This window comes from Talpa europaea, assembly GCF_964194135.1.
Source record: "Talpa europaea genome assembly, chromosome: 5".
In the NCBI taxonomy this organism is placed as follows: domain Eukaryota; kingdom Metazoa; phylum Chordata; class Mammalia; order Eulipotyphla; family Talpidae; genus Talpa; species Talpa europaea.
This window is the reverse complement of record NC_140071.1, coordinates 33,605,396-33,623,473: the sequence shown is the minus strand read 5'-3', so window position 1 is coordinate 33,623,473 and position 18,078 is coordinate 33,605,396. Positions and strand designations below refer to the sequence as shown.

Genomic DNA, 18,078 nt, shown 5'->3' with positions numbered 1-18,078 from the left:
CCTGCTCTGCTCCCCGCTCTGGCTCTGGTGAATTCTCTCACCCTCCCGCACTTCTGACTGTACCCAGTGCATGTATAAACGAAAAACGAACAAACAAATAAATAAAACATGCCTCTATAAAAGAAAAAAAATAAATAAAAGATACAGGGTGATTGAATGGGTCAGAAAACAAAATCTAACTTTTTGCTGTCTACAAAAATTCTTGTGAGCTCTAAAACAGGCTTACAAAGTAAAAGCAAGAAAGATAATCTTATAAGCAAATGGTAATTACAGTTGTGCCTTCCATTTCTACCCACTTGTGTCAAATTCTCTGATTACATGGAAAAATAATTCATGACATGCTATTCGCAGCAACATGGATGGAGCTAGAGGGAATTATGCTCAGTGAAATAAGCCAGGAAGGAAAAGAAAAATATCGGATGATTTTACTTATAGCAGGAATATATAGAGGAACCAAATAATAACAGGGAAAAAATAATAACAGTACAAAACACAACAAAACAAAAACAGACAATTATAAATCAGAGACATACTGCAGGGGAGGAGAAAGGAGAGGGCTCAGAGGGAGGGAGGAAGGAGCACAGGGGACTGAGATGATGGTGCACAGGTGCACTGGTGAAGGAAACTCTATGGGGACTATACCTGATGGGGTGGAGGGAAGCAAATATTGTTTAAAAATGAACAATGATGTAAAAAATTTAAAAAAAAATTAAAAAACAATAATTCATGACAGACTATCTTGACTACAGAAACTATCTTTATTACTGAAAACACACCTGTAATGAAAAAAATTGTCAATCATGTACCTTTTCAATGATCATCTCTACCTTGGGTGTCTAATAACCACACACAGGTAAGTCAAGTGTGGTTAAGTATGTGGAATAATTTCCACAAAAAGCCTTTAAAACAGAGTAAACTTCGCTAACATACTCACTTTGCTAACTCCTAGGAGCACAATTATAAACAAAAACAGAGTTGTTGAGACTGTGCATGTCAACCCCTGAGTAACAAAATCTCTATATATGACAGCTGGTACTTAAAGGAATTTTCTATAGGTTCCTCAAAACCATCAATAGTAATGACACTAATGATCCTGTGTAAAGAAACAAGAAACAGTCTGGCCTCAAAATTCAATTCTCTCCTCCTTACTAGTTAAGTGTTGAATAATAAATAAATGTAGAGGCTAACCACAGAGATTAAACAGACTTCTTTGCTTTTCAATAGAAAATGACTTGTCTGCTCTTGTTAACATTTAAGGGAGTGTTGGATTCCAGATTTAACAACTTGAAAATAGTATGACAATATTATTTTTCTTTGTCAATAAGGTAGGCCAGACTTAGAACTGATGTATGATAAGTCACCAAGGATGAAAGGTGTTTTGAAGTAGTTCAGAATAAATGCTAAGTAATTCCTATAAGAATTCTGTGTCCTAAGGTTTACCACAGAAAAAGTTTTTAAGTAACCAATTCATTTCTGACATTCTAAAGAATCTGATCATTACTATAGAATTTTTCTTTTAAATAAGCCTAGTGGGGGGTGGGCAGCATGTTCTTTCTTATTATACTTTCACCTGGATTTTCTAATATTTCTAAAACATAAAATCTTTTCTTTGAAGCAGCAAGCCTTCTTCTCCTCCCCCATTTCAGCAATTAATCAAAAAAAGGTCATTTGGCATGAAATAGCATTTCTTCAGATGACAACTGTAAAAGTTATTCCCTACTTGTTATGTGAAGCTTTATATATTGAGTCATTTTGAAAATGAATCTTCAAGTCTCAACATGCAAAGGGGAACAAAGAATGAAATTTATTTATCCCCAGTGGAAGACAACCCAGTGATTAACTGCTGTGAATCTGTAGAAACTCAAGTATTCTGGGGGAGGATAAGTCAGCCTTCAGAGACATTTCAGATTTTCAGAAGTTCTTAATACATACAAAGTTTGGTTTAAAGGAACACTGAAAAGAAAGAAATTATTAAGCACAGCTTCCTACTGTTTCCTGCATTAACTAACAAACTTCCACCTAAGAATAAAGCTTTTCCTGAGAAAAGCTGAACTGCTCCATTCCACAAATTCTGACAACTAGTGATTTAGTAGGGGGAGGCGCTTCCTTGCTATCCCATAAATGTACACCTACCTTCCCACTCCTGTGCCAGGAGATACAACTCTCTTTTAACTTGCAAAATACCCAGCCCCAAACCCTCTTCATAAATTATTTTGTATAAACCAACATACTCTAATCAATCAGCATAATCCCTTTGCTACCTCTTTATTGGTGCATTTTGACAAATAGTGAATTCAATGCAAAACTCTGCAGATAATACTTCATAATATTAAAGCATTTATGAGACTGTACTTATGACACTATGATAGAACATCAGTGCTGAGAATGCTAATCTTTCACAAAATCTTTGAGTGACATTCATAGCCCTAAGTAACAAAGTCCAACCCATCTAACGAAAACATGTCATATCTACTCCTTCCACTTAGCAAATAAAACTATTTTACTATTCCCAAAAATTGCATGTAGGTCCAACCTCTGCTCTTGCCATCTGGAATATCTTTCACTTCTTCCTGTTCATCTAATTTTAAAGGAAAATTCAAGCCCCTCCTCAATTCCCATCTTCAAAAATATTTCACTTATGAACAAACAACTTACTAACTCATGGTTGCTCTGTATCTTTTGTTTCCTATTTTTATTAGCCTTTTCTTATGCATGGAATTTATATATTGTACTTCTTTTTATGTTCAGAAATCCTGAAACAATATCTTACTCATGGTAAGCACTAAAATAACTTCTAATTGATAGCAACATCACTACAACAAGCTCATCCACCTCTAGGACACACAATATAATAATAAAGAAATTACCTGCTTCAGGGCCTCCCGGTGGCACAAAGGATTAAGCACAGCACTATGAAGCTATCCGCAGCCTCTGCAGCATGAGTTCGATCCCCAACTAGCCAGGGAGATACCCACATGGCACAGGAGACCTCTCCTGGCTCGCCTGCTGCTCCCCTCAGCAGTGTATTTCAGTAGATCTGCCTGTTCTGCTCCCCACTCTGTCTCTAGTGAATCCTCCCACCCCCCTGCATCTCTGGCCTGCACCCCAGTTCTTGTATGAATAAATAATCTTAAAAAAAAAAAGAAATTACCTGCTTCAATTAAATGCAAACAAAGCACTTCTAATGGATACTGTACAGTGGGATAGATGTTTATCATTCCTTCACAGGCTTTCTTCAACCTAGCAGTCTCATGAGGAAACTTGAAAATATGAAAGTAAAATAAATTTAGCAGTAAAATAAACTTCAGATAATTTTCCTACTTAACTTTTAAGTAAGTCACATAAGAGAAATTTAAAAATCAACTTACTTTGGATAGACACTGAATGTACTGTTTATAAAGTACTTGGTGATCATCACTAGGAATCTCATCTGATAAGTCCAGAGCATTCTCAAAAGCAGTTAGAAGCTGAAACAAACAAACAAACAAAAACCTAAAAAGCTTTCATCTGGAGCATATTTAAATGACAAATGTAATAAATCATTGAAACATGTAAGGCTGTCTGATACAACCTTAACTAATTGCCAGGTCCCATAATTTCAAAGGAAAGAAATACATATATACAATACATAACAATATATACACAATAAATATATATATAAATATATATACAAATATATATCAGAAATATATATACAGAAGTTTTGGACTACATTCTAACTTCAAATGGTCAACAGACTGCATTGACATAATAAGGAATAACTGTAAATTAGCAACACTAATATAATGTTAACAAATACCCAATACTGTCACAAGTGTTTGGTGTCTGCTACAAAGTAGTCAACCAGATAGGTATAGTCTCATCTATCAGAGTAGCTGCTACTACTAAGATCATTTTTAAAACATCTTTTCTGAAATCATCAGCATGTTCTTTGCAACATCGTCAAACACAGCAAATCTTCCATCTTAAAAGATATATTTATGAAGTTATACTTTTGACAAAAGAAAAATAGATATGACTGAAATAAAATTATTAACTAACTTTGAAGATAGCTCCAAAAGAGCTTCTATATGTATGTTTTGAGCAAGAAATGCAATACTAGAATCCAAGGCAAGGTCTCTAAGGGATACCATTCATTTGGCTACATAAATTTTCCATTTCTTAATGGTTCTCATAACTTCATAATAAAAATTCAAAATACAGATCACTACCTTAAATTTTCTTTAGAAAGTATGGCATAAACAAGTAAAATTTTACTGCTTTCTGATAAAGTTAATGATCTTGGCAAAGAAAAGAAACCTAACAAACAGTCTAACTTAAGGAATGAAAAAAAAAAGGATTGAAATTAATCCATATGAAAAATAAGTGATAATTTTTTTTCTGAACACAAGGCATAGTTATCCTTAGCATTCTGAGTGAAAATAACCTCTCCCACAAATCCTTTTATCCCATTTTTAACAGTTAGAAATCAATTCTTAAAACACTAAGTATATTTAGTTCTCTTTCATGGAGGAATATAGCATAATTCAAAAAATCAGTTCACTTATTTTGGTATCTATTTGACATTCAGGTAATCAAGGAAAATCATGAAGTCATAATATGAAGATATGGTTTAAGAGAAATTAGTAAATCACCTAATTTTGTCACTGCTCAATTTTTTCCACAACTAAATCTATACACAATTACACTATACACAAAAAATGCAACATTATCCTCATATTGATACCCCCAGCATTTAAAATACTACCCAATAGATTATAGGTTCTCAATAAATATTTTATGAATAAAGAAACAAATTAATGACTGAACAAATAGACATGCAAAGTAATACAAAGTAATATACTCTCTACTTGCTTAACAACAGCTAATTAACTTTATTTTTTATTAACCAAAATAAAATCACAAAAAAAGGCATTTTTCAATTATGCTTCAAAAATCAATGTATTTTAAATAGTCTTTTAAAAATTCTTTTCAATTACTTTAAAATCTCATTAAAAAGGAATATTTCTAGATATAAGTATTTTACCTTAATAAAATATAATACCTTAAATATAATAAATAAAATATAATAAAATAAATACCTTAAATATAATAACTCATTGAACAGTTAAACTTCAAAGTAATTTAGTACTGAGTTGATAAAAAGAAAACATACTTTGAAAGCACACCTCTAAGAAATTATGGCAATCTTATGAAAGCCAAAATCATAGCTTTTTTTATACAGTGATTAAGTAACTGACTTACAATGGATTTTTATGCATATAAGTGAATAAAATTCTGATACTCTGAATATCAATTCCACACTGTTCACATTTAGTATAAGATTACTGGCCAATAATTCTGATTTTACCAAGAAAGGCTCTATGAATTTAAAAGTGCAATTTATAAAAGATCTAGTCTGACATGTATTGTAGTATTTTTCTTTATATAATTATGTTTCCACATTCTAAATTCAATAAAAGGACCAGTTTTCCAGATAAAAACTGTAGGGAATAAACAGATCACTACCAATTGCTGGGTCTCATTATTCTGATCTTCATTACTCTCAGCCAGCAGCTGAGTCAATTTCCTCCACAACTGATGAAGTTCTTGGTTGTCCGCACCTTCCTCCTGCCGTGTCTTTATCAATTTGTGCCATGTCCGGGCAACCTATCAAGGAGATTTAAATGGTTATTCCATCTTAGAAACTAAAAAAGCCTAAAAAAGTGTAAAATCTGCAAATAAAAAGTTTTTTTGTATTTACTAATACATAAAAAGAGCAAAGGCACAGTACTCTATCTATTATGAAGCCCATAAGTAATAAACTGAACAAATGTGTATAACTCATATCAGAAGTATGACTGACACAAGAATAGATACAGGAATAATGACTAATATTCCAGTGTTCATTACATATATTATCAGCTATGAAAACACTACAAAGGAATCATTAAGTCCTATACATAATGTTTTTGCTTATTTCTTTTATCCCTATCCAGTTTCAAAAATGTTTGGCTATTATGTTACCAGAAATTTGAATTCCAATTTACAGTTTTCAAAACACTATAATTTGCATTATCACCCTATGTTCTTTTTTTTCCCTATGTTCTTTTAATATACTACATTATAGTATTTTAAATTTTTCTTCAAATTAAAGGATGCTTTCTTCTAAAAATAATTTCCTTAAAAGAAGTCAACTATGTGAGCAAATCATCAACCAACCTCTATGTGTTTCTTTTCCTGGTAATACAGATCCACAAGTTTCTTACAAACATCACACCACTTCTGTTTGTCAACACTTAGAAAGGAAAAAAAAGATTTGGAATCTGATTAATAAAAACAATCAAGAACTTAAGAAACTAAAAATATCACAATGATATTTTCAGGTGTTATCTTAAATTAGAATATATCTCTTGTATACCACAGTAAAACTTTATAAAATAAGCATCTCATTAAAAAGTAACATTTTAAGAAATATCATATTCCATTATATTGACTGGAAATAATATCAAAGTTCCCAAATTAATAAATCTTCTTACTATTGATGTTCTCATTCTATTTCAATCATAATCAAGAGTCTGTCACAAAAGTTTGAAAGAAAAATACTTCCAATTTCCAGTAACTATTTGTAATATTTCTATATAATTTTAATTCCATTTATTCCAATTCAAGTTTTTAAAGAAATTGGACTTTCCCCACACATTGATTACCTTTCATAAAGATCCAGGAGTTTTTGGTAAACACCAGGTAAGTCATCCTTAGCGTTTATGTGATTACATTTCTCATATAAGCTTGCTAACCCCTAAAAAAGATGTAACAGAAATTTAATCTTCCAAAAACATCTTAAGTTCTTATGTTTATTTTGCTAAAGAAGTAACAATCTAGAAAGATTATTATAATAAAGATCATTACAATACAAAATGAAGTAATAAGTCTGGGGGGATTTGCCTCTAAATATTTTGGGATAGGAGGAGGTAGGCAAAATCATAGACAAAAAAATACTGGCCATAAATGAATTTTTATTAAAGCTAGGTGTTTATTTTAAGTGATTCACAATAAAAAATATATTTTAAGTGTTTCACAATAAAAAAAAAGGTGATCACAGCTGAAAGGGGAACTCAGATATTGCCCAAAAAATTAGATAATAAATAACTTAAAAATATTTTTAATGATTACTATATAATCTTAACCTCTAAGATATCTCATGAACCACAAAATATATTCATAAAATACAATAAAACAAAAAATCCAAGTAGTACTACGTGGAATGTGATTTTTGCTTCTACTAAAGATCAGCTATCCTAAACCAATCAGTACATAATAAATGCAGGCATCTAAGTATATTACCAGATACCATCATATATACACCTGAGACAAAGAGGTTCATATTCTTTCAGTCCATTACCTCCAATTAACCACAGTTTTTAAGATTTCGTTAAATATGAAAAAGTTGGAAAAGCCAAGTCAAAAATATTTAGACCACAAATTAAAAAAAGCAACTTATACTCAAAGATAGAGAATTGCAAAATTTTACGTTGTTTTTAGAAAACACTAATACACATTTATTTTCCTCAGATAAACATAAAGAATATTCTTGATAAGTTTTTCATATGCACATATAATTAGGTTGGAGAGTCATACAATCACATCTCAATTCCAGTCTTGACATTTGGATGAAACCCATGACTAGATGTTAAGATATTAAGTGGTAACCAGCACCATTTTATTTTAACAAACTTTTAGATTACAATTTTCTTTCCTATGTGGGTTAAATAGAAGTTTAAATGCTTATTTTAAAGATAACTGTATTTTGAAAATTAAAAAACTCTTCCCTATAATAAAGAGAAAAACAATTCTACATACCTGCCAAGCAAGTAATTGGTTTGGTTCTAGTTCAACAGCTTTCTTATAGGCACCCTGGGCCTGATCAGGTTGTTCTAGCTCAGCTGCAGCAACACCAATAAAAACCCAGGCATTATAGTTATTTTTCTCTTGTTTTAACACTGTCTGATTAAAAAATTAAAAGAACAGGTCACTAAAGTTTAGAAGCTATTCACAAACAACAACAAAAAGTCTACTTGAGAGTCAGGAAATCTGGATCTACCACTAACAGGGCAACCTTAAGAAATCTATTTAAACTTTCTGGTCTTCAGTTTCCTTGGGAAGAGAGGGAAATGGATTGGATCCATGGTTTTAAGAAGTCTTTTAAAATAAATTGAAAAATTTTTAAATGCTGGCCAAATAATCATCATGTATCTAGCAAATGCCTCCTCTACCCCCTTGAGAATACTGGGTATAAAAAAGAACAGTAAGACTGTTTTTACCACCCAAACACACTGCTGCCAATCCACTCACAAAATTATTTCCCTACCATTTCACCTTATCCAAATCTGTATTTCTTCACTGTGATAACATTTCCTGATATTAGACAGAATTCACATTGAAATTCTAAGCTAGAAAAATAGGCCCCAATATGACTGCATCGAATATTTTCAAAATGAATAGAGACAATGAATATTTGAACACCACTTGCTATCTAGAATAAAAATTATATGTAGAGCTATAGCTTTCAGAAATGACAGCTGGTTGCTAAGGCAAAATTGTTTGAAACAGAAAGCAAAGACGAACCAGAGAGAGAAAACAAACCAATAAGTTGGCTGTTAAGGTTGAACATATTCCAGAGACAATAAGAACATTTTCACTAGTAGTCAAACCAGAGACTATTCAGTTTATGTGCATCTATATAACACATCTAATAATGTGTCACCAACCTATAGCACAAATTCCATTCTATCCAAAAATGCCATGTCCAAAAAAACCAACAATAATGAAGTAACTATCAAAGTTAAGTTCTAAACACTAGGGCCTTATTAATTGGCACCTAACTGCTGAAAAATGATAAACACCATAGTCAAACAGCAATCAAGTAGCTACTAGCTACTAGCTGCCTGATGAACAGGTTTTCAGATTATGAAAAAGATTCCTAAGGAAATAATTAAAATAATGTAGTGAAAGCAGGAAGGAAGCCCTGAAAGTACAGAAGGAAAAAGTACCTAACTCCAAGCTCCATTTGCACAAATCAGAGGGGGTTTCATAAAGGGCTGCTGGTACCAAATCATCAAGGCACACAGGTAGACAAGGGAATGATCAGAAGAGACACAGCAAATATACTAAGACAACTTTTTTTTCAAATTTCAATCTTAATCAACATTCTAGGTTACTACACATAAGTAATCACATTTTGCCACTGACTAGACCCCCATTTTTGCTTTTTGCTAGGGTCTCTTCGGTACCTCTAATGAACTACTTAGCTGAATTCATAATCAGAAAGACGACTGCAGTGATGCCTCTGCATATGAAAACAGATTTATATGTGAATTAGTTAGGGAAGCTGAGTGCTGAAGGAAACGGTCCCTCCCCCTCCCTTGCCCTTATACTTCTTCCAACTTGAACCAGGCTGCCCGCCCCCATATCAGCATTTGTTTTATCATGGCCTCCAATCCTGCAAGGCCCTGTCACCCCTAGAAACCTAAACCTCACAAGGGCATTGTTTAAGACTCACTCTTAACAAATTTCCTCCCTCCTCCCGTTCCTAAACTCTGTGTTGTGCCCTCCAGATCTACCAATAGACCAAACTCGCTTTATATTTTCAAACTTTCCTTTTAATTAAACCAAGTTTTGCCTCATCTGAAACTTGGCTATTCCCATGTAGATATTATATGCAACAGCTGCTTTCTTTTCTCTTACATCCCGCCTATCACAAGACCAAGCAATGAAGACGGGATTCTTCTTGCTCACATTGTTACCTGCAATACCTCTTCTGAGGCTGCCTTTAAAACCCCAGTACTTTTGAGTTCAAGCCATCTAGTCATGCTCCAAAAAAATCCTCTTCTTACCACCATCTACCAACTTCCTAGATACTCCCCCTTCTTTCAGCGAAAAGTTTGTATCCTTCTTCTTACTTCAATTCTGTCATCATTCTAACATTGTGTTCATGACTCAAACACTTGCCTTTAGCACTACGTAGACACTCAAATCTGGATTACCAACATGCCCCTCTCCTGCCTTTCCAGTTCAATTACTGTAATGATTTCATGGTAACAATACTCTAACTTCTGATAGTGTTACAGGGCAGGGAGAGGGGCTTTTCTGTGGGTCCCCACTGCAGATGCTTTAGACTTGCGGCAGGCTTTGGGGCCTTGTTCTGGGCCAATCCCATTTGAATGGACTTTTAAACACGAGGGGACGGGTAACTTTGGGTGCTTGATTTAGAAACTAGATTCTTTGCCTTTCCTGTATTGTTTCCTAATTGTATTAAAGTCCCTTCCCCTTAAAGTCTCATGTTTTGTGTTAATGCGGCGGATGGCAGACCCTCTATAGAATAGGCAGGTTTGCGGGGTTTGGGCTGCCCCTCTCCCTGCCCTGTAACAATAGGTCCAATTTGTGGACTCCATCCCCTCTTTCCACTGTCTCCTCACTTTTCAATTCTCATCCTTTCTCTTTCCCAGCTTAGACTCCATGTCTAAGTCATCACTACTATCACTCTCAGGCAAACCACCTCAAGTCCTCTGGCCTTTTTCCCCTCATCTTTCTCATTATCCGTAGTTGAACTCTCTCATGCCCATCTCTAGACTGAACATGAAGGGAGAAACTATACATCCAAATTCAATGATTTCACTTTAACCACATGAAACTTCAAATGGACATTCACTAGAGCCTGGAAATCCTTCCAACTGGAATTCTGTCAACACAAGTAGGTTTGTTTTCCCACTGTCAATAACAACTGTTCTGTACCTTCTTTTATCTCAAGCCTACTATCAACACCTCTTCTACTCTCAGTCCTTAGGTCATTCACCAAGAAAACAGAAGTAATCAGGAACATCCTTTTCTTCCCAACCCCAAATCTACAAATTCAGAGCATATGGACCTGCACCTACCTTCTCCCCTGCTAAGACAGAAGAAGCATCAAAAGCCCTTCTCTCAAGCTGTGGGTCCAATTCTCTCACTTTCCAAGATTTCAATTCTACCACTATCTTACATCTGTCCCGCACATTTAATTTCTGCACTGACACACTTCCATCAGCATATAAAGGAGCTTCAGAATCTTGGTTCTATCCCAAACCAAATGGAATTTGGATGTCAACATACATAAAAGAATGAAAACTAAATGACACAGTAGTGTTCCATAACGCAACTCTCCCAAAGATTCCTCAGAGATATGCAGGTTTTGAGAACTTGACTTTGATAAAGACAAAATTAAATCTGGAAAAAGTAGTTTACTTTTCTAGTTTACACTATAATAGCTCTACTAAATCATCTCACCACTTTTGTTATTATTACACAGTAAATGATTCATATAATACAAACTCAAAATGCCTCTAAGGGGTAATTTTATTGTGGAAGGGAGGAAAAATATCAATTACCTTACAATGTTTCAAGGCTTCTTTATATTCTTTGTTTCTTATTGCATCTCTAGCACTTTTGAGAGCAGTCTTCACTTCCTTGCTAGACATTCTGTCAAAATAAAAAAGCTTCAATAGATCTACAATAATACCCACCTAACTGCAATAGTTCCAGCAAACTTAATCATATGAAAAAGGCACATGTGACCCTTTTCACCTGGAACACTCTTCCCTCTAATACTGCTTATCCTCTCTACTTCTTCAGATTTTTACTCAAATGTCACTTCCTCAGTAAAACCACCGCAAACCCCCAAGATTTTCTCAGCCCCTTGCTTTAATTTCATTCAAAACATTTCTCACTATATAGTTTACTTATTTATTATGCATTCTTCAAGCACCCCAGAATGTACGTTTCACATAGGCAGGGATTTTTATCCACGTTTTGTTGTGAAGATTGTTGTTTTACTTTTGTTTTTATGACATCTGTAATCTAGTAACTGACAAACTAGATATCAATACACATTTGCTAAAATTGAGTTGTGTTTGAATTGCTCACACTCCATATAATAAACTAAAACACAGGTGATCATATGGACCAGGACCCAATATATATGTAAATTTCAACCAATTCTACATTAAGATTAAATAGCCCAAATCACAGAGTAAAAACATTAACACATAAAATTTTAGTTAAAGATAAAAGCATTTAAGAAAGCATTCTGCTTTAACACTAGTTTCTATAACTTGTAAATCAAGATATTAATTTTGGGGTTTCCCCGGGTGGCCTAGCAGTTAAGTCTCAGCAATATCACCACTAAGGTCTAGTTTGATCCCCGACCTGGAAGCTAACCCACATGGCACAGCAGACACTCCTGTCTCACCCACTGCTCCTCTTAGCAGCGTATTTCAGTAAATCTGCCAGTTCTGCTCCCCATTCTGTCTCTGGTGAATCCTCTCACCTCTCACCCCCAACCCCCACACCTCTGGTCTACACTCCAGTTCCTCTATGTATAAATAAATAAATAAATATTTAAAAATATATATTAATTTTCTTCACAACAAGGATTACTGTAAGATTATAGTGTTCTAGGCCTCCCAGGTGGTGCAGGGGTTGACTATAAGTACTATCAAGCTATAGACAGACACTGGGGCATGAATTCGATCCCAGGCCAGGGAGCTAACCCACATGGCACAGCAAACCTCTCCTTTCTCACCCACTGCTCCCCTCAGCAGTGTATATAAGTAGATCCGCTTCCCCACTCTGTCTCTGGTGAATCTTCTCACCTGCCGCTGCATTCCTGTGCTACACCCTAGTTCTTGTATGCATGCATGCATAAATAAGTAAAATAAGCCTTTTAAAAAAAGGTAATAGTGTTCTTTGTAATATTGTATTCTTTGAAGAGAAATAAATGCAATGTTACAATATATGAAGTGCTCGATATACAAGATGAATGTACACTAATTTCAGGCATAAAAAGATATTTTATTTGGTAGGACTTTTTTTATTTAATCTTATGATATATCAACTTAATTTTGAATAAACTAAATTCTTAAGATTTCACCACTTATTCTAATTTTCTCATACACAAATCAAATTTAATCACAACTGGATATCGGAAAGAAAAAGAAACATTTTTGCCAATTCCATGAACTCTCTCATCTCATCAATATGGCAAAACAAAGCTGCGAAAGTATTAAATAGTTAAAAGAACACAAGAGACTATGGTGATGGTGCACGGGTGAATTGGTGGTGGGAATTCTATGGGGACTACACCTGAGAAAAGAAAGCAAACATTGCAAAAAAAAAAAAAAAAAAAAGAACAATGATGTAAAATATATATAAATAAATTATTAAATTTTAAAAAAAAGAGCAGAAGCTTAAGACAGCAAAACAAACCAAGAAGAGATCCACTGTTAGAGTACAGTAACAGTCCAAAGAAGAGGCTAATGTACAAGTAAAGATCCAAGAAGTTTAAGAAGCAAGTCTTTTTACTTAAAGAATGTTAGAGCTGAAATAATAAAAAAATTAAGTTATCACAAAATCAACTTCTTTTTTTTTATAAAGGCATGTTTTATTTATTTGTTTGTTGGTTGGTTTTGTTTATACATGCACTGGGTACAGTCAGAAGCGCGGGAGGGTGAGAGAATTCACCAGAGCCAGAGCGGGGAGCAGAGCAGGCAGAAGGACCGAAGTACACTGCTGAGGGGAGCAGCGGGTGGCAAGAGAGGTCTGCGCGCCAGATAGGACCCTCCTCCGGTGGCCGGGGAGCAGCCGGGGATTGAACCGGTGCCGCAGAGGCCACAGGCAGCTTCGCAACCCAGCGCTCAACCGCTGCGCCACCAGGGAGGCCCACAAAATCAATTTCTTGACAGCCACAACCAGAATCCCTAAACAAGCATAAAAGTGACGCTTTGTCTAGTTAAAATAATTATATAATTTAAGCAACATATTTCATATGCTTTTATTTTGGAAACTTCTCTCTTACCTGAAATTATCTTTTATAAACTTTTAAGTTTATAAAAAGAAGAATTTCCCTTGTAGTCTACAAACCTTGATTGGAGTGGGCAACAAATATCAATGTGGATTTCACATTAAATTTTCTCTTGTCAAAGTTGCTCTTGGTATATAAAACTGGAGAATAAAAAGAAGACAACATCAGTAATGATGCAACTGATTTGGACCAACAAAAATTGATAAAAAGAAGGCAACCAAGGCAGGGGGTGGGGGGGAACAAGAGATGTGCAAGTCAAAAAATAAAACGTTTCAAGGGAAGAGCAAGCAAAAAGGAAAAGAACACAACTTTTCCAGGATAATGGTTAGCATCTTTTTTATCACCAACATATAAGTGGAAGCTTATCTGGACAACACAGAGTCAACCAGCACTAACACTATGTGCAGCTCCCAAGCTATATAATGCATATGATATAGAAGAAATAGAAAAGTGGACCCTACTCTACACTATCTAAATCTAGAAAAATCATAAGATATGGGCCATTAGAGCATCAAATGCTACCTAAGGAAAATGAGTACAAGTGCAATAAGAATTCAGAGAACTAAATAGAGAAAACAAGGATTTAAGAAAGAAGGGAAGAAAGAAAATTACTCGAGGCAGGTGCATTAGCAAAGTCAGAATGATAGAAATGCATTTGGTATGTATGCAAAACAATGAGACACATAAGCTGAAGGGAACAAAGAACTAGCTGGAGAATAGAAGAAAATTATACTAAATAGTAAAGTACCAGATCACAAAAGACCCTGAAGGACAAGTCTGGGCTTAAGTACAGCAACAAACACAAAGCTGTTAAATGCTTCTAAGCAGGTTATTTTTAGAGACCACTAGGGACAAGCTCCATTCTTTCTTTAGAAACAAAATCTAATGTTCAATATCCTGTAATATCCCTATATGTCTCCACATGTAATTACAATTATTCTTACTGCAGTGCGGTTCTCTACTCTTCCTATTCTTTTACCATTTATTTTGATGTCTAGCATAATATGCTAGCACTGAGTTTCTCTTCCTACATCGAATATTTACACACATATATGATAGATCTATTTATCACATACCTTCCCCCTACTATCTAAAAACAGAACACTTCCATTTGGTATGATTTAGTAGGTTAGTTTGGGATCTAAGAACATTATTACCATTAATTTAACGTGAAATTTTAAGCATTCCCAGGCCCCCCAAAATAACTTACTAAATAAAATCAAATAGTACTGTTCTACTTTTAGGTAGCAGAAGAAATCTCTCTCTCTCCCCCCTTCCTCTCTCTCTCTTTCTCTGTGTGTGTGTGTGTGTATAATCAATTTCTAGCAGTTAACTAATTTTTTTAAATAATCTGTTCCATTCTAGCCCTGAAAACTACTTCCTCTCTGGGTGATGGGGTAGACAAGAGAGAGGTTATTCACTTACTTCCTAAAGTAAGCTTTACTGAGCAGGTAACTGAGCATCACACCCACTTCCTTTCAGATAGAATAATAAAGCCTACTACCCCAAAAGATTCTATGTAAATGCCTCTATTTGGGATAATTCTATTTCAAGCATTTCTAACACTTAAAAAAAAAATCTAGCTTTCTTAGAAGTGTCTTTAATACAGCCACATACACTTATCCCTTACACCTCTCCCTCCCATTTTTCTTCCCAATATCAACTAATTTTTTATTTTTTTAAAGATTTATTTATATAAGCATACAAGAACAGGGGTACAGGCCAGAAGAGTGGAGGGTGAGAGGATTCACCAGAGACAGAGTGGGGAACAGAACAGGCAGACTGATGAAGTACACTGCTGAGGGGTGCAGTGGGCAAGTCAGGAGAGGTCTGCTGCACCATGTGAGTAGCTTCCTGGCTGGGGATTGAACTCATATTGCAGTGGCTGCGGATAGCTTCATAGTGCTGTGACTTAATCCCCTGCGCCACCAGGGAGGCCCTCAACTAATTTTTTATTTTTTTTTAATAAATTTTATTGTTATATTCCCCATACAATTGCAGCCCCCCCATTCTGACCCCAATCCCTCCCCTCCCACCCCCGCCCCCCTAAAAGTATCTCTGGTTCATAGTTTTTTGTTGATTTTGATTTTCACTTTCTTATAGTTGTTCATTTTCCTGGTCCCTTATTTAAGTTTTCTAGATTCCTGCTATGAGTGAGACCATCCGGTATTTTTCTTTTTCTTTTTGGCTTATTTCGCTGAGCATGATCCCTTCCAGCGCCATCCATGTTGCTGCAAATTGCATTCAACTAATTTTTTAAATAGGAGTACTCATTTTGCACATTTTCAATCAGTGGAAATTTTCCTACCAACAAGCATAAATGGTAACAACTTTAAAAAGTTAGAAATAACAATTATACCAAAAAAGACAATTACATAAAAGTAACAAATATCAGTAGGTGAATTAATAAGTACTATATACCCCAAAGGCAGTAATTCTCAATTAGCAAAAGTGAGAAAGGAAGAAACTCCATGTCAATATTAGCTCACATTTTCTCACCATCTCTCAGTTTTTCCTGTCTATATATTTACTTTTCCCTTTCAGTCTATCCACTCTTACTTCTGTCTACTCAAATGCTATGTATAATTCAAGTTTAAATTCAAGTGTCAAGCATATAACCTTTTCAGATAAACATACTAGTCCAATCCTACAATATTATCACCTAAACCAACATTTCCAAATTAACACCTGACTTACAAGTGTTAATATGTGGCCTATTAATTTTGTGAATATTGCACGTAACATGTATCATTCTTTTAAAGACACAATGTATATTAACATTTTAAAGGCTCTCAGATGTCCTCTAGTAATGAACCAAAGACATTGTAACCCAGCAATTCTGAAACTTAAGTTACTTTGAACATTTCTTTTATGAACAATAAACATTCAGAAGCACACTAGGATTCTCCAAAGTATAGTTTGAGATAGTCTGAGATTTGTTTTGTTTCTTTGGTGATTAACTATACTTTTTGATACCTTTCATACTATTATTACAATTACAGCTGTTTTTTTTTTAAACTGGACAATATTTTTTTTAATTAATTTATTTATTTATACAAGCACCAGGTACAGTCAGAAGCGCGGGGTGAAAGAATTCACCAGAGCCAGAGCGGGGAACAGAACAGGCAGACTAATGAAATACACTGCTGAGGGGAGCAGCAGGCGGCAGGAAAGGTCTGCATGTCATGTGGGACCCTCGCAGGTGACCGGGGATTGAACCAGCACAGCAGAGGCTGCGGGCAGCTTCGCAGCCCAGCGCTCAACTGCTGCATCACCAGGGGAGGCCCTACAGCTGTATTTTTGTTTCTCACAACTATACTGGGAAGTCCTTAGAAGTGAAAACTATTTCTACTACTCTCTTTTATTTCCTAATGTCTGGTACATTGTGGATATTCAACAAATACTAACAGAATCTCTGTATGTGAAGACAAGACTGAGTGTTTCACTTAGTCACTAACTACAGTTAGTTTCCCAAAGGAAGGATATATTGCTGCTGATATTTTGAACATTAAAAGAACTATGAACAATAAAAATCTAGCCCAAGATTTTCAGTTGAAGACTTTTCTGAAACACAGTTATGTATCTCACTAAAGCAAGCAACCATAAAACACAAATCTTTAACTGATGGCTTATACACGTACAGAACCACTACCCTCATTGCAAAACATACATAACATGTTCACACTTAAAAGTGCACATACACACTGAAAAGTATCTCTTGTGATAGGTTAATTTACTAATAAGCAAAAATGCTGTATGTCCTAAATTATTAAGAAACCTGAAATTATATAATAACTAACTTAAGGAAGTAGGGGGAAACTGAAGCTGCAGGGGGAGGGGAGATTGGTGGACAAAGGGTTGGGAAAGTTGCTGAAAGGGTGAGATTAATCATATAAAAGTGAAAAGAAATGGACTAGTGAATGGTTAAAAACAGAGGGAGACTGACTTGAGCCAAAAATAAAAAATTTTCATAACTGAAACTGAACAAATGTGGAACGCCTGCTCAAAAGAAATGTGTTTCCCATCACTGGAGATGGAAAGGCACAGACTTAACAATTCACTTAGCAGGAATGATGAAAGACAAATTGAATGTAAGATGAAAGTAGGATAGAAACCTCTTGGATTCTTCCAGTGCTGTCACTGGGGCCCTAAAATATGCATCTTACTTCAAACCACCAAAGCACCTGCTCCCAATAATGTTGTCA

General features: G+C 34.9%; 1 protein-coding gene across 1 annotated transcript in view; it reads right to left on the bottom strand.

Moving 5' to 3' along the window:
• SKIC3 (SKI3 subunit of superkiller complex) overlaps positions 1-11,492 on the bottom strand; it is a gene marked incomplete at both ends in the record, with an annotated part of 73,094 nt that extends 61,602 nt beyond the window's left edge. Inside the window, 7 exons of the mRNA XM_084233619.1 lie at positions 3,152-3,260; positions 3,369-3,467; positions 5,509-5,649; positions 6,202-6,277; positions 6,690-6,781; positions 7,843-7,986; positions 11,403-11,492. Coding sequence (XP_084089745.1) covers positions 3,152-3,260; positions 3,369-3,467; positions 5,509-5,649; positions 6,202-6,277; positions 6,690-6,781; positions 7,843-7,986; positions 11,403-11,492 — 751 coding nt within the window. The remainder of the gene's footprint in view (positions 1-3,151; positions 3,261-3,368; positions 3,468-5,508; positions 5,650-6,201; positions 6,278-6,689; positions 6,782-7,842; positions 7,987-11,402) is intronic.
• Between the last annotated feature and the right edge of the window lie 6,586 nt (positions 11,493-18,078).